Source organism: Macrobrachium rosenbergii, chromosome 3, assembly GCF_040412425.1.
Source record: "Macrobrachium rosenbergii isolate ZJJX-2024 chromosome 3, ASM4041242v1, whole genome shotgun sequence".
Lineage (NCBI taxonomy): Eukaryota > Metazoa > Arthropoda > Malacostraca > Decapoda > Palaemonidae > Macrobrachium > Macrobrachium rosenbergii.
Window position 1 is genome coordinate 44,471,422 of NC_089743.1, and position 17,555 is coordinate 44,488,976.

The 17,555-nt window shown below is 37.7% G+C and overlaps 2 protein-coding genes across 2 annotated transcripts in view; both read right to left on the reverse strand.

Moving 5' to 3' along the window:
* LOC136854894 (pneumococcal serine-rich repeat protein-like) overlaps window positions 1–17,555 on the reverse strand; it is a 250,880-nt gene that overhangs the window by 48,322 nt on the left and 185,003 nt on the right. The window lies entirely within an intron of this gene.
* The window catches only part of LOC136828137 (mucin-2-like), a 40,768-nt gene continuing 23,391 nt past the window's right edge, over window positions 179–17,555 (reverse strand). Inside the window, exons 9-12 of the mRNA XM_067085955.1 lie at window positions 17,141–17,555; window positions 14,520–15,482; window positions 7,520–8,884; window positions 179–321 (exon numbers count right to left, since the gene is read on the reverse strand). The exon at window positions 17,141–17,555 is cut by the window's right edge and continues 377 nt beyond it. Coding sequence (XP_066942056.1) covers window positions 179–321; window positions 7,520–8,884; window positions 14,520–15,482; window positions 17,141–17,555 — 2,886 coding nt within the window. The remainder of the gene's footprint in view (window positions 322–7,519; window positions 8,885–14,519; window positions 15,483–17,140) is intronic.

The following is a 17,555-nucleotide window of genomic DNA, read 5'->3' on the forward strand; positions in this document are numbered from 1 at the left end:
AAAGGAAGTACAAATGAACTAAAACATTTTGCATTGATTTTATCACTGTTATAAATATAAGAGGCTTACGAACAATACCTAACTTTCGTGCGACATTTGCTGAAACTTTCGTTAGATGTTTCTCAAAAGTTAGATGTAAGTCAAAGTACACCTAAAATAGTGAAAGCTTCAGACTCATTCAGCAAAGTTCCATGTCCAGATTGAGGCTAAGGGCAGCTTCATTTCTCACAAGTTGAGACTTTACTACATCCACAAGTGTTGCATCATCGGCATATTGAACAATCTTGTTTTCCAGGCCAACAACCATATCACTTGTATACACTAAAAATAACAGTGGAACCATACACAATAGGTCTTGACTCGCTAAAGATCTTGCCCACAGCAACTCGCTGGTGCCTACCTGTAAGCAAATCTTGGAATATTCCTAAAACATATCCACCCAATCCAAGATTCTGAAATGTATAATAAGTGCCTTGTGATTTACTAAATCGAAAGCAGCACGAAAATCTATTTGAATTACTCTACACTTAAAACCCTTATTAAGGCTCCCTTGCAAATGGCATTTCAAGTCTAAAAGATCATCGCAGGTACCTAACTGCTTCCTGTATGCATATTGACTATCAGCTAACAATCCTTTAGATGCCACATACTTATATAGTTGCTTAAAAATAAGTTTTTCAGCAACTTTGGAGACCACAGGGAGGATAGAGATTGGCCTGTAGTTACTTAAGTCTGCAGATATGCCACTCTTTGGAGCAGGCACTGTATTACTAAGCTTGCTCCCATCCACAAAGTTACTACATCAAAATAAAAATCTATAGAATCTAGTAATCTTGGGAGACAATACATTAGAAACTTTTTTAAAAAAACAAAGGGAAGAAACCATCAGGACCTTCTCCACCCCAGCTATCAAGATTATCCAAAATTTTCTTAACATTCCTGGAGTGAAATGCAAATTTTGTAAGAACAGGTTCAAGATAACAAGTATCGGGGAGAGGGACTCGATGAAGCAGTTCAGCCTTTTCCCTGTGGCCAGTAACCAATCTACCATCATCTGTTAGTAGTGGTGGAATGGAAGACGAGCCTGACCCTACGATAGATGATGCCAATTTGGTTGACCACCGATGAGCTGAGTAATTCCCTTCAGTTTCCTCTTCAAGGAATGATTGTAATTTCTCTCGGCTGTATGGTAAATTCTATTCGCAGCACGGTGAGACCCAACAAAAATGGTGTAATTCTTATTTGAATGATTTTGTCCCCATGCATTGAATTTGGTCTGTTTGTCATGGTAGGCTCATCTAGATATATCATCAAACCATGGCTGGTCATCTATCCTAAATTTGATGACCTTTCTAAGGACACATCTTATTAAAATAGCCATCAGCATTTCATTTAACTTCTTCTTGGGATCAAGATCTAATATAGCAATCGAAATATGAAGTGCCTGACAAGCTTCAATAATGCGATTCCAATTGGCTCTGGATTTCAGCCAGACCGTTTTTCCAATGGTGGAAGTAGGAATATGCTGATTGACAGATATGTACATCTCAATGGCGGAATGATCAGAAGTGCCTATAGATTCACAGACCTTGGACTTCACAATAGCTCGAACAGAAGAGTATAAAAAAACTTCGATCTTGAAATTCCGACCTGTAAATATTCATAACATTAGTTTGTCAGTAAGTCTGCTTTCCTCTTTACATAAAATTCACTCTGGGTTCCCTATCAGAAAAACCATGCTTGCCTTTTCATTTTATCTTTAGAAAGTAACTATAAATCGATTATCTGGATGGATATTCTCCAGATTTAACATTACCTGGACACAAATGGACCCTAGGGACCAAAGATATATATATATATATATATATATATATATATATATATATATATATATATATATATATATATATATATATATATATATATATATATATATATATATATATATAGAGTGTTTCAAAATTAGAGCCCCCTCTACAGCATAAACTAAAATTGATATAGACAAAAACAAAAGTAATTCAGAACAGGTATTTATTTAAGTTTCTCTCTGAGTATTTATTATTTTGTGTGGCCTCCATCTGCCTGTACCACAGCCTGCATTCTTGAGGGGTATGATTTCAGCAAATCGCAAAAAGGCTGAGACTCAAACTCCATTTCCCTGAGCACTTCGGTCACCTCTGTTTGCAGGTCGTCGAGGCTTGTTATACCATCATAGTTCACTGTGTGTGCTTCAACACGATCCTTTAAGATACTACCAGTGTTTTCACAATCATTAAGGTCAGGGGAGCTGCCTGGAAATTCACTTGACGAGAAGAAATCGATACCACTGTTTTGAAGTAGCTCCTGTGTCTGAAGAGCCTTGAAACATGGTGCCTTGTCATGTAAAAATATGACTTCTTCAACAGATTTTTCAGGATCTTTGAGGAAAGGAAATGCTCCACCAGTAAGCACAATTTCTCTGAAGTATTCGCCATTCCATGACTGTCCTTTTTCTTTGATGATCTACATTAACCGTTTAGTTGTGAAACAGAGAAAAATTCCCAAACATTCAGGAAATTTCACAACTTGGCGATAGCGCACGTCATCGCTGATATCATCCAACTTTGCAGCCCAAATGATGTCATTTTTATGATTTGGCTTCCTGACTGTGTAAATGAAGAATTCATCTGATGCGGCAACATGGAGAAAGTCAGCTTCATCCCAATCTTTAAGAAATGAACCACAAAACCATACGCGGTCTTCTCTCTGTTGCTGAGTGATGTTGGGCTTGCTTATAACATGAAATGGCTTGATACCAGATTTTTTCAACTCACGATATACAGCACTATAACTTCTCTTCTTTCCCCTTTTTGTTTCTAGTTCAAGTGCCAATTTACATAAAGACTTTCTTGGTCTACCCACTGCCTCAGCTATGATGTCTTTTGACTCCTGAGAAAGGACTTCAGGCCTTCCCAGATTCTCACTCTTTTCGCAATGGCAGTCATATGGATTTTTGTTCCAGTTTCTTTTAATAAAGGATTCATCTCTTTTAAGTATTTAGCTATCCAGGAATGTGAAATGAAGGATGCGCCAGCATCCCTGGCCTCTCTGAAGGTTATAGACCGGATTAGGTCAATCCATCTGATTTCCTTCGAGTTGTTAGCCATGGCTGTATCTAACTCCATCACTCAGTCTGAAAATACAAGAAATGTAAAATGAAAAATAGCTTAATAGAAACTTAAAATAATGTACCTTGGAGATAGGCTATAGCAGAAAACTTCATAACTTTCCATTTGTTCTGTGGAGGGGGCCTCTAATTTTGAAACACCTGGTATATACATATACATATATATATATATATATATATATATATATATATATATATATATATATATATATATATATATATATATATATATATATATATATATATATATATATACATATACATATATGTAGAATCTACTGGTCACTTTTACCAGACACATGTAATTCTAATAGCCACAATGCCCTCTTAACTTCTCGAATTCTTCGCGTTTTTTTGGATATGCTTGTAACTACGAAGCCGTGACATCCAAACACAAGAAATTGAAGAGACTTGTGATTTACCGGTCGCGGGAGATGAACCCGGGTCACCTTAACCACAAGGAGGTCGCGTTGCCGACCTGGCCACGAGAAGGATAAAAGTCTATTACCTGTCGTTTTCAGATATATTTATTAGAGCTGGAAGCTTTTGCAGATTCGTGGTTTCGAGTACCTGTTGTGTGTTATCAACTGTAGATCAACGGTGCCACCATCCTGCATACCCAGGTGCCATATCCGGTCAAGATATCCAGTGTATAAGTGGTGCCACGTTCTCGCTTAATGTACTACACCTTGTGCATTCTTCAGATCCTCCCTCATACATGTTGCTTATTATCCTATGAAGGCCTAGTGTTTAAAACTTGCAGTTTTGTGGCACTTTTCTATGGTGTTTGTGATTTGAGTAACGTAATCTTGACAATGCCATGGAGCTCCATTGTTAGCTCCTATAAATATTTCATCTGATTTTTTAATGAATTATACTATTTAGTGGACACCCCTAGTCTACCTCCAACCCTTACTTTATTGGTTAATTTTGAGTATATTTCACTTGCAAGTTTCCTGTTCACCGGAGTGCAGCCACTGTCAGTAGGTGTAGTTATCAAAGGTCATAGTTAGAGCCATCTTTTTATCTTCACGGTAGCACGAATGTGACTATATATATATATATATATATATATATATATATATATAATATATATATATATATATATATATATATAATATATATATATATATATATATATATATATATATATATATATATATATATATATATATATATATATATATATATATATATATATATATATATATATATATATATATATATATATATATATATATATATATATATATATATATATATATATATATATATATATATATATATATATATATATATATATATATATATATATATATATATATATATATATATATATATATATATATATATATATATATATATATATATATATATATATATATATATATATATATATATATATATTCCAGAGGTAGCATGATTTTGATATTAAACAACATTTGTAGCTTCATGAATGTATATAAATCATGGTGTGATAAAAATTTCATAAGAGCTGAATGTATATAAATCACGGTGTGATAAAAATTTCATAATAAGAGCTGCGTGTTCCAAACGTACCACTGAGCTGTAATGGTGGAGGTGGGTTAATGCCGAAGCTAAGTATAATTTCTCCACTCTCGACGGGTAAACAAGTACAGCAGATTCGGCATTTACTTATACCTCTCTTGATAGCTCAGTGGGTAGACCGTCGACTGGAGTTGTTGGAAAGAAACTGTTGTGGGATCGAGACCCAGCAGTACCGATCCATTTATCACTTATAAATTCCCCTTCAGTGATCATTCCCCATCGGGGATATTCCCGAGGTAGCGTGAATTTGATATTAAACAACATTTGTAGCTTCATGAATGTATATAAATCGCGGTGTGATAAAAATATTATATATATATATATATATATATTTATATATAAAATTAAAAATAATTTAAAAATCACTCTCTGAAGGTTGGAAATGCTGCGCAGGCTAAGGAATTGTTGGTAACACTGCATACACTCAAAGAGGCTGAGAAAGGGTTTGGGGTGTTATGCGGGAGGCCAGGGAAAGTTTCCAACGGGAGGGGACTGTCGAATGGAAGGCGGAGCACCATGGGAGAGGAAAGGCAGTAAGGATGTTTACAGATAGATTCACTCAGATAAAGGGTTATTTTGGAAGGTGGATTGCCAAGGAAGGCGTTTCCCCGACTGGGAAAGGAGTGAGAATTCAGTGTGGGATGGGTGGAGAATGGTAGGCAGACAGTTGACTTTGTTATAGCTTTTTTTTTTTTTTTTTTTTTACATTCTTGCTGTCCTGTACTGTAACTGGTAATGAAAGAATCAGTCAGACCCCCCAAAAATGTATGATATTGTCATTTTAATTTTACTGTATTTTTAATTTTTTTGTGTTTTATCGTTATTTTCACTGTATAAGAAATAAAAAAAGTTTACAACCCAAAAGAGACAGAAAAATGCATTTGATATCCCCTAATGTGTGAGTGTCTAGTTACGCATGTATAGTTGTGCACACATAGACATTCCTTCCTTTTGGCTGTGGGAGGGGGGACGCCAACATAACAAATTTTTCATTAATGTATAAATATTTTAAATTAATATTCCACTGTGAATGCGAACATTATATTTGAGATGAAATATCAACAGTGAAATAAATGTTCTCTTGTGTACTATTATGATGTGTCGGATAATCATAATAGAGTTAAATAGAAGAAAAAAGAGAACTGAATAATGATGTCAACATTGATGAAATGCTACATGTATGTATGTATAAATACACACAGAGGTATACAAGTAAAGCTTTCATGATTATATGGGATGAAATTTTAAAAAATCTTTAATTCCAATAAAATGAAAAATTATTCATTACTTTTTAGAAGTGTTCTTAAAATGAATTTGCCTTGAACATGTCATCATTACTTAAATGTATATGGCAGATGATCAGTTTTTTTTTTTTTTTTGTATTACAATGATGATATAACATGATAGTAATACAGTATAAATGGATTCAGTAAGTAAAATATCAGTTTCATTCTTATTGCTCATATCTTAAATATGGCTGTAAAAGCCTATTTGCCTTTTGCAAATGGATTCTGTAAGTCACTCAAACACATTTTGCATCTTACGTATGGCAATACAGTGTTAAACAACTGATAAGAAAGTTGCTGTATGATAATACATTAACGGTGATAAAACTATGATAGACTGTGGGTAAACATAGGTAAGCTACCTCCCTACCAAAAGAAAGGAATTAACTTTTTCTAAGAGTTTGTATGCAGTATTAGTCACAAATATTGGGTAAAAGGTAGATAATCGCCCTTTGCATAATTCTTTTTAGTTTCAAGTGTGATGGTTGCTGCTTATAAGCATATTGAGTGTTCATGGTTATGTGGTACTGACAAAGAAGCAGGGCAAGGGTACCAAGTTGCTTTTTTTTTTAAATCTGTAGAGTTATTTACTTGTGCTTATCCAGATTTTGCCCTTATCCGACAAGGCCTTGGCTCTATTAATCCGGATAATTGGGCGATTACTCATTTATGTGTGAGTATGTGAGAGTGAGATCATTTTTGTATGTTCATGTCTATTTTATCCTCTGACCTAGCTGCACCTGACAATTTATGAGTTGACCAATGTCAATTTAAATATTTCTGACTTGGAATTAAAAACACAAGAATCTGCAGATTGGTGAAGTTGGGAGGGCCATAACTATATATATCATAACTTTGAAGATAATCAGGTCTAAGTACTCTGCGCAAGTGCCACTTAAAACCACTTGTGCACAATCATTGTGCGCTGGTTTTGGGTTTGTACCTTTTCCAAAATTCATGAAGTTTTTTTTAATGGGATTACGAATTTGCACAGGGATTTGGGTGAAATACAGTCATTTGTTCCCCTCACCTTCTTATTATTTTAAAAAAGTCATAAATTTTCGTATGAGATTTTATTATAGTTTGGTCAAAGCAAGAAAAGAAAGTCTAGAAAAATGTATGGTATTGAACCTGAAGACAGGAGAGAGAGAGAGAGAGAGAGAGAGAGAGAGAGAGAGAGAGAGAGAGAGAGAGAGAGAGAGAGAGAGAGAGAGAGAGAGAGAGAAGGTAACTACAAGTATTATCTTGAATTTCCTAAGGAATGTGTTCCAATACGTTTTCTGCAAAATCAGTTATTGTGCGTTATTATGAACAGGAAGTTTTACAGATTGGGATTAAAAATTTACAAACAAAATAGTACCATGATATAAGTCTTTGCATCGGTTACACATTAAATGTTTTTCATATATACCATATATTATTAATAAAGAATAATTTTGTATTTTCAGATAACAATCCTTTAAAAAAGTGTTGTGAGGAAAAGATGGTGTATGTATACTTAAGGTATAATTTAAAAGAAATTGGAAGTAAGAGAATAGGGCATGTATGAAATTCTTACTTGAACCACTGAAGAAAGAACTAGATGAAGAACTGAAGCTAAAGGCAACATGTATTGTTGGTCTTTCTGTAGTAGTAGTAGTAATGGGAGGAGTTGTGGTTGTGGATGTTGTAGTAGTAGGTGTTGTAGTGGATGTAGTTGATATGGTACTTGTAGTTGCTGGAGTTGTTGTGGTAGTGGCAGGTGTTGTAGTGGATGTAGTTAATGTACTTGTAGTAGTTGGAGTTGTTGTGGTAGTGGTAGGTGTGGTAGTGGATGTTGTGCTTTTAGTTGTTGTTGTGGTAGTAGATGTAGTTGATGTTGTGGTTGTAGTTGTTGGAGTTGTTGTGGTAGTGGTAGGTGTGGTAGTGGATGTAGTTAATGCACTTGTAGTAGTTGGAGTTGTTGTAGTAGTGGTAGGTGTGGTAGTGGATGTAGTTAATGTACTTGTAGTAGCTGGAGTTGTTGTGGTACTGGTAGGTGTGGTAGTAGATGTTATGCTTTTAGTTGGTGTTGTTGTGGTAGTGGTAGGTGTGGTAGTTGATGTTGTGGTAGTGGTAGGTGTGGTAGTAGATGTAGTTGATGTTGTGCTTGTAGTTGCTGGAGTTGTTGTGGTAGTGGTAGGTGTGGTAGTTGATGTTGTGGTAGTGGTAGGTGTGGTAGTAGATGTAGTTGATGTTGTGGTTGTAGTTGCTGGAGTTGTTGTGGTAGTGGTAGGTGTGGTAGTAGATGTAGTTGATGCTGTGGTTGTAGTTGGAGTTGTTGTGGTAGTGGTAGGTGTGGTATTAGAAGTGGTTGATGTTGTACTCATAGTTGTTGGAGCTGTTGTGGTAGTGGTAGGTGTGGTAGTAGATGTAGTTGATGTTGTTCTTGTAGTAGTTGGAGTTGTTGTGGTAGTGGTAGGTGTGGTAGTGGATGTAGTTGATGTTGTGGTTGTAGTTGTTGGAGTTGTTGTGGTAGTGGCAAGTGTGGTAGTGGATGTAGTTGATGTTGTGGTTGTAGTTGCTGGAGTTGTTGTGGTAGTGGTAGGTGTGGTATTAGAAGTGGTTGATGTTGTACTCATAGTTGTTGGAGCTGTTGTGGTAGTGGTAGGTGTGGTAGTAGATGTAATTGATGTTGTTCGTGTGGTATTTGGAGTTGTTGTGGTAGTGGTAGGTGTGGTAGTAGATGTAGTTAATGTTGTGCTTGTAGTTGTTGGCATTGTTGTGGTAGTGGTAGATGTGGTTGTAGGTGTAGTTGTTGGGGTTATCACTGTTGTTGTGGTTGGAGTTGCAGTAATTAAAGGACTTGAAACGCTGTAGTGGGAACTACTTGAGAAACTTGAACCTGGAGTCGAAAATATCAACTATTATGTTTGTGCACAAATAAACCCACTCAGAAGTGTGTACAAACTCAAATATACACACTTATGCACAAGCACACACAAACAAATACAACACACACACACTCATACATACATACACACACCAACACACACACACACACATATATATAAATATATATATATATATATATATATATATATATATATATATATATATATATATATATATATATATATATATATTATAAAAATGTATAAGGATAACTGTTCTACCATGAATCTCCTAGTTTTTCATTCTCACTCACTGCATTTCAGACATATTCAACGGGTGCTAGTTGGCAACTACTATTTCATTGCAACAGCAAAACCGAACAAATAACTACTGAAACTGAAATGAAAACGATTTAGAAATCACTTGATCATGATTAAAAATAAGATAGTAACATTAAGTGGCAATACCTACTAAGTGTAAAAACCGCATTCTATCTTTTTGTTCTGGACAGATCGTGAAGGTGATTCGTGTAACACTTTAAAAGAGCTGATAATGTCCTTAAGTCTATATGCTTTATTAACAATACAACAAAGTCTCTGACCAAAAGTGACTACATCCTCAATGTGCTGATATCAACCTAGTTAGACTTGACTTGTCATCAAATTATTTTACAAAATTGTTGTTTTTATTCTTCACAAATTCCTTACGAGAGATAGTGCAGCAGATAATTGCATATTTCATAAGAATCGTTCAGATAGTGAAACAAGCATGAAATTTTGCACAAGTGCTCTTTAAAGTTCCCTCTATCAGAAAAGGGCGCTGGCCACGCAAAAATTTAATATGGCGGCCAAATTCCAAGATGGCGGCCAGTATCGACAGATTTTGGCTAATTTTTTTCACTAGAATGGCATGTATTTGCTTCTAGCAATATGGTAAAGCTCTTCCATACTATTTCTTGTGAATATTATGTTTCTGTAGCTTCCCAGTACAGTTTACCTTTAAATATGGGGGCTATATGGCTGCCAAGAAAAGGTAGAAACAATAATTATAATGAGAAATAATGCCCGTTCAACAATTATCATTTTAAGCATGGATCTTGGTTTCTGTGGTTTTAGATCCTAATGAGGCCATCTCTTTCGAATAACTCATCAATTTTGAAGGAAAATTAATAAATGTAAAAGAGTGTATGTCTGCACACAACCAGGGCACACTGGTGACATCACTGCTGTGTAACTCAGCATGGGGTTCAGTGCCAGCTAATCCAGCTTTACTAATCCTGTAGTCTTAGACTAGTAGTTGTAGTATAGTTTAGTTTAGTGTCCCAAATGCTTTCTAACAGCCCCAGACCAGCTATAGTTAGATAGCCGCACCTGAATAGACAGGATGTGCCAGCGCGGAGAGCCGAGCCAAGGGTATGGGGGCTGTACATGATGGTTCATGTACTTACCCGGATGGTGTACAGATCACACGGGACTTAAATGGCACTGGATGAATGATCGGGCTAGGTGTAGGAGACCGAACCTAGTTGAATCCCATACAGGAATGTGTGCTTTGTTTAAGGTGGTAAAAGGATAACCCTCGGCCTTAATCAAAAGTGAAATCATGGCAGAATGTGATGCCAATCAATATTGAGCAGTAGAAAAACAAACTGAGTTTGTGTTGTCTTTGTCAGAAGGACAAAAGAGGTGAGCACTTGACATCACCTCCAAGTCATCATGTCCTAGACCATGATGGGTACACAATGCTGGCAAGGAACATTCCCATGTTCAGTGAAATTAATGAAATGCCACTGATAATGGATCCAGCAAGGCTGGATGAAGGTGATGGCATAGAGGCCACTCTCAGAAAAATGCAGCAAAATACCATGTGAACTGTCGCTTGTTGTTTAACAACACTAAACTGGACCGTGCAAGAAAGCGACAATCCAATGACCAGACCAGCAACACTGAGACTAGTCGTGCCAAACTGCGCCGAACCAGTCATGACAATGAAGTTTGCATTTTCTGAGAAAGTGGCACCTGCATCTGATCTCAGACAGGCTAGTACTAAGGGCCTTGACTTGAAATTGCGTGAATGTGCAGAGATACTTAGTGATGGCAAGCTCCTTGCTAAGTTGACTGGTGGGGATGTCATTGCACAGGAGTTTAAGTATCACCATGCCTGTCTTTGTGCCCTCTACAACAGAAAAGGTCCTACCTGAGGAGCCTTGAGAAAGACCAAGGTAGCACTGAGTCAGAATCAGATGTGTATCCACTAGTTCTGTCAGAACTGATGACATACATTGTTGAAAACAACCTTTGTTCAGATGATCCAGTCACATTTCGGCTGGCAGATATTTGCCACCTCTACCAACAACGTCTGGAACAATTAGGTGTAGAGTCACCAAGTGTAAATTCCACGAGACTCAAAGACAAACTTCTGGCAGAAATTCCAGAACTTGAGGCTCATAAATCTGGCAGAGATGTATTACTTGCATTTCAAAAGGATGTGGGAAAAGCACTTGCTCAATCATCTGATCTTTCAGAGGCAGTTATCATTGCTAAAGCAGCAAATATTCTCAGAAAGTCTATACTTGATCATCAGTCACGGTTTGATGGCACATTTTCTGAGGCTTGTGTACGAAATTCTGTGCCTCCTCTCCTGCTCCAGTTTGTAGGGATGGTTGAGCATGGGGCTGACATCAAGTCACAGTTACGATTTGGAGCATCAAAGTCAGACCAGGCCATTGCACAGCTCATGCAGTTCAACTGCTACTCCCGATACAAAGAGGGAGCAACAACTCATAGACACTCCAAAGACAGAGAAACACCATTCCCAGTCTACATGGGACTCTCAGTCTATGCCAAAACCAGGAAGAGAAACCTGGTTGAAATGCTACATCAGTATGGCCTCAGTATCTCTTATGACAGAGTACTGGAGGTCTCTGCACAGTTAGGAGATGCCACAGTTAGCAAATATGTGGAGGAGGGTGTGGTCTGTCCCCAGTACTGCGAAAAGGGTTGTTCACCACTGCAGTGATGGACAACATCGACCACAACCCATCTGCAACTACTGCCACTACCTCCTTCCATGGAACTAGCATCTCCATATTTCAGCACCCCACCAAGGAGAACACTGGACAGGAAAGACAGCAACTAAAGTATTCCATTGACAACAAAGACATTGCCCACCCCAGCTCAGCAGAACTTCTACAGACACACCTTGACAGAGGCCGCACTAAATTTCAGAAGTTTTCAGACTCTTTGGCAAACAATGCAGTCTCCTTCTATGAGCCGATAAAGAAGAACAGAACTGACTTCTTCAGGCAAGAAGCTGCTCCTGTAGAACAGTCAAAGCAGAAACTTCTGAAGGAGGATTGCCAGCTTTTCTCAAAGCTATTTATATCCTGTCAGAGCCGTGAATGTGATCTGCAGGAATTCTTCCAGCACGAGAATCAAACATTCCCAGCTTCCCTTAGTGAGGGTGGTAGGCTGTACACATGTCAGAAGTCTCAGCTGACCTCGGTCCTGGAGAGTCATGTTACACTAGAAGACAAAGAACCAAAGACTGATGTCCTCATTGTAGATGGATCAGCTTTGGTCCATGCCTATACCAAAGAAATGAAAGACCTTTGAGGGCTATGCACTTTGCGACTTCTTGCCTGTGATACAATCCTATAGCAGCAAGTACACATCATCACATCTTGTATTTGATGTATACAATACATCCAGCCTCAAAGCTGAGACCAGGCTCCAACGTGGTCAAGGAGGAAGGCGCAAGGTGACAGACAAGAACACAATTCCATCCAACTGGCGCAATTTCCTAAGACACGATGCCAACAAGACAGAGTTGTTCCAGTTCCTGGCAGACAAAGTTGCCCAGATGTCTGCCACAAATGTTGTCATTGCCACGAAAGGGTCTGCTGTCCTCAGCACTCATGAGGCTAGTCTTCAGGGACTGGAAAAGTGCTCTCATGAGGAAGCTGACACCCGCATCTTTCTCCATGCCAAATATGCCACAGAACATGGAGCCAAGACCATCACGGTTAAAGCAAATGACACAGATGTTCTTGTCGTTGCAGTCAGTGCTTTCTCCACTCTCCACAATCTAGGCTAGAGAAGCTATGGGTGGCATTTGGCCAAGGCCAGAGCCTGCGCTGGATTGCTGTGCATGACCTGTGCAACTCTCTGGGCTAGGAGAAGGTGAATGGCATGCTCTTCTTCCATGCGTTCACAGGCTGTGATACAGTGTCAGCCTTCCGAGCAAGGGCAAGAAGACCGCCTGGCAGACATGGAACATCTTTCCAGAGGCCTCCACTGTGTTCTCCAAACTGAGTCACTACCCTCTCAGAGTGGAAGAGAGTGACCTGAAGGTCCTGGAGAGGTTTGTCATACTTATGTATGAAAGATCCAGCACTGCTGGCACTGTGGATGAGGCTAGACTTGATATGTTTGCCAGAAAACAAAGGGCATATGAGGCCATTCCACCAACCAGGGAGCTCTCCTCCAACACACCAAGCGTGCTGCGTACCAGGCTGGTTGTGTGTGGGGGCAGGCCACCCAGTGTCAGCCACAGCCAGAGAACCCTGCTGAGTGGGGATGGCAAAAGTCTGGTGAAGCATGGCAAGTCCTCTGGACAACCAACTCGCCCTTAGCCAAGAGTTGCCAACAGCTTACCAAATGTGGATGCAAAGCAGGCTGTCGGGAAAGGTGCAAGTGCTACAAGCTGGGTCTTCCCTGCACAGCTCTGTGCACTTGCAAATGTGAAGTCTAGATAAATATTGCCCTCTCTTCAGTAGATAATCTAGCTTGAGCATCCAACGTGTCATGCTATGCCTACCTTCTTATCCTCGAATTTTTCAAAGGTGTAGGTTGAGAGACCTATACATAAATTGGTTGCGTTTAGTCCGTATTTCTCTTCTTTTCTTTTTATGGTTACAGTCTTAGACACAATGTTGTATGTGACCATACCATTACTATTTCAGTTGAAAATAGCATATTAGTTAAACTGTCTGATCACATGAATATACCATTAAATAAAAACAGTTGGTCTCTATGTTAGCGCTGTGGATAGAAAAAAAACTTTTATGGCAACCATTTTTGTACGCCATCTTGGTTACAATTCATTTAGTAAGGGTTTTCAATAAAATGTGTGGTATGGAACATTTTTATAACCTAAAAGTCGAGGTTTAAAAAAAAAAAACTGGCATATTCCATCCAATAGATGCTCCCAAACCAGTGAATCTCAACATAGATGGCGGCCATTTTGAAAAATAGCCGCCATCTTGGATTTTCAGGTGGCCAGCGCCCTTTTCTAAGAGAGCGTAGTCTTAGGAATGTTTGTGCCAAATTTCATGCTTGTTTCACTATCTGAACGATTTTACAGCAATCTGCTGAGAGAGAGAGAGAGAGAGAGAGAGAGAGAGAGAGAGAGAGAGAGAGAGAGAGAGAGAGAGAGAGAGAGAGAGAGAGAGTAATTATGAATATATGTAAAATAATTTCAAGAACAAAATTGAATAGAATTTCTGAACTACAAAAAATATACATATGGGGATAACCTATAGAAGAATTGAGGAAAAAATGACATAAGTATATTTAATGTAGCACTCTTTAAAAAAGATATCCGGAGTGGAATAAAGGGAATATGGGAAAGTATGAAAATCTTACTTGAACCACTGAAGGAAGAAATAGATGAAGAAGAGAATCTTGTTGTAGTTTCCGTTCTTTTCAGAATAGTAGTGGTTGGAGGAGTTGTGGTAGATGTGCTACTAGATGTTGTGGTTTTGGTTGTTGTAACAGGCGTTGTTGTAGTTGAAGTAGTTCGTGTGGTAGTAGTAGGTGAGGTAGTAGAGGTAGTTGATGTTGTGGTTGTAGTTGTTGGAGTTGTTGTAGTAGTGGCAGGTGTGGTAGTGGATGTAGTTGATGTTGTGGTTGTAGTTGTGGGAGTTGTTGTGGTGGTGATAGGTATGGTAGTGGTTGTCGTTGATGTTGCACTTGTAGTTGTTGGGGTTGTTGTGGTAGTTGTAGGTGTGGTAGAGGATGTAGTTGATGTTGTGGTTTTAGTTATTGGGGTTGTTGTGGTAGTGGTAGGTGGGGTAGTGGATGTAGTTGATGTGCTTGTAGTTGTTGGGGTTGTTGTAGTAGTGGTAGATGTGGTAGTGGATTTAGTTGATGTTGTGGTTGTAGTTATTGGGGTTGTTGTGGTAGTGGTAGGTGTGGTAGTGAATGTAGTTGATGTGCTAGTAGTTGTTGGGGTTGTTGTGGTAGTGGTAGGTGTGGTAGTGGATGTAGTTGATGTTGTGGTTGTAGTTGTTGGAGTTGTTGTGGTAGTGGATGTAATTGATGTTGTGGTTTTAGTTGTTGGAGTTGTTGTGGTAGTGGTAGGTGTGGTAGTAGATGTAGTTGATGTGGTTGTAGTTGTTGGGGTTGTTGTGGTGGTGATAGGTGTGGTAGTAGATGTAGTTGATCTGCTTGTAGTTGTTGGAGGTGTTGTTGTAGTGGTAGATGTGGTAGTGGATGTGGTTGATGTGCTTGTGGTTGTTGGTCTTGTCGTGGTTGTTGTTGTTGTTGGAGTTACAGTAATAATAGAACTTGCAACACTATAGCGGGAACTACTTGAGAAACTTGAACCTGGAGTTGAAAATATAACAAATTATGTTCCTGCACTTATAAACATATACAGAAACATGTACACACACATACTCAAACATTTTCATACACAAGGAAAAAAGAAACTCAGAAACTCACAGACAAGCCAGTGTGTGTGTGTGTGTGTGTGTATATATATATATATATATATATATATATATATATATATATATATATATATATATATATATATATATATATATATATATATATATATATATATATATAATGTATGCATATAATTATGGAAGCAGTGTTACAATAGGAAACAGTTATTTTTTTATTTTTCAAGAGAATACCCTAATACACAGAATCAACAGACAATAAAGCCAAGAAGGTGTCAATGGGGAATGAGCCTTTGGAGGGAGACAAGTAAATAGAAAATTTAAGAAAAACGGTTAAAACTTAATTGAGGAGATATCAGCAAAAACAAAAAAATGAATATTTTCCTCGCTTAAACATTTAGAGGTCAGAAGGTCTCACTACTGCACCAAACAAACTTATCCATTTTATTTCCAGCCAAAGTAAACTCTTACCAAACTTAAAAAGGAAAACCCCATTACTGGAAAAAGATGCACTGTTTACAGCAATCATCAGAGGATATTCCTTTCCCTGATGCTAGTCATCCAGAATCTAGCACAAAATTTGCATTTTGCTATAGGGATTAATATATTTCTGGATAATTTTCTTAGCTGTAGTGGAAAAGATCCTAATGGTTTTTTCCTCTTGTTCTTTAGTAGTCTATAGATTTTTATATTATTGTAGTATATTTGCAGATGAGTGCAAGCTTAGTAATATATAGTGCCTGTTCCAAAGAGTTGCATATCTGCAAACTGCAGTAACTACAGGCCAATTTCTATTCCCCCTGTGCTCTCCAAAGTTGCTGAAAAACCTAAATTTAAGGCGCTATATATAAGTATGCAGAGTCTAAAGGAGTATTACCTGATAGTCAATATGCATATAGGAAGTAGTTAGAATTGACATGCCATTTGCGAGAGAAGCTTGATAAGGTTTTTTGAGTGCAAAGTAATTCAAATAGATTTTAATGCCTCTTTCGATTTAGTAAATCACATAGCACTTTTTTCTTAACTTTAGAATCTTGGAATGGGTAGATATGTTTTAGGATTACTTTAAGATTTCTTTACAGCTAGGCTGCAGTAAGCTGCTGTAGATGGGCTCTTTAGTGAAGAAACAACTGTTGAGTCTGAACTTCCACAGGGTAGTGTTCTTGATCCACTGTTAATTTCAGAGTATACAAGTGATTCTGCCAGTAACACGCCGATATTGCTAGCTGTTTTCCTCTCCAAGCATGACCAATATTGTCATGTTCCTGGCAGAATGCAGTAACCAAGAAAAATTAATTAATAGAAAAAAAGAGAAAACTCTATACAAAATAAATGCCTCTGATGCACGTATCACCTTCAACACTACGAATAATAATAATAATAATAATAATAATAATAATAATAATAATAATAATAATAATAATAATAATAATAATAATAATAATAATAATAATAATAATAATAATAATAATAATAATATATTTAAGATGACAAATATATTTAATGTGTCATTACTTAAAATGTGTAATGTCCAAAGTGGAATGAGAGGACTATAGGCAAGTATGAAAGTCTTACTTGAACCACTGAAGGAAGAACTAGATGATGAAGTGAATCTAGTGGTAGTTTCCGTAGTTGTCTGAGTAGTAGTGGTTGTTGTAGTAGGTGTTGTAGTTGAAGTAGTACTTGTGGTAGTAGTGGGTGTGGTAGTGGATGTAGTTGATGTTGTACTCGTAGTTGTTGGAGTTGTTATGGTAGTGGTAGGTGTGGAAGTGGATGTAGTTGATGTTGTGCTTGTAGTTCTTGGAGTTGTTGTGGTAGTGGTAGGTGTGGTAGTGGATGTAGTTGATGTTGTGCTTGTAGTTGTTGGAGTTGTTGTGGTAGTGATAGGAGTGGTAGCAGAAGTAGTTGATGTTGTGCTTGTAGTTGTTGGAGTTGTTGTGGTAGTAGTAGGTGTGGTAGTGGATGTAATTGATGTTGTGCTCGTAGTTGT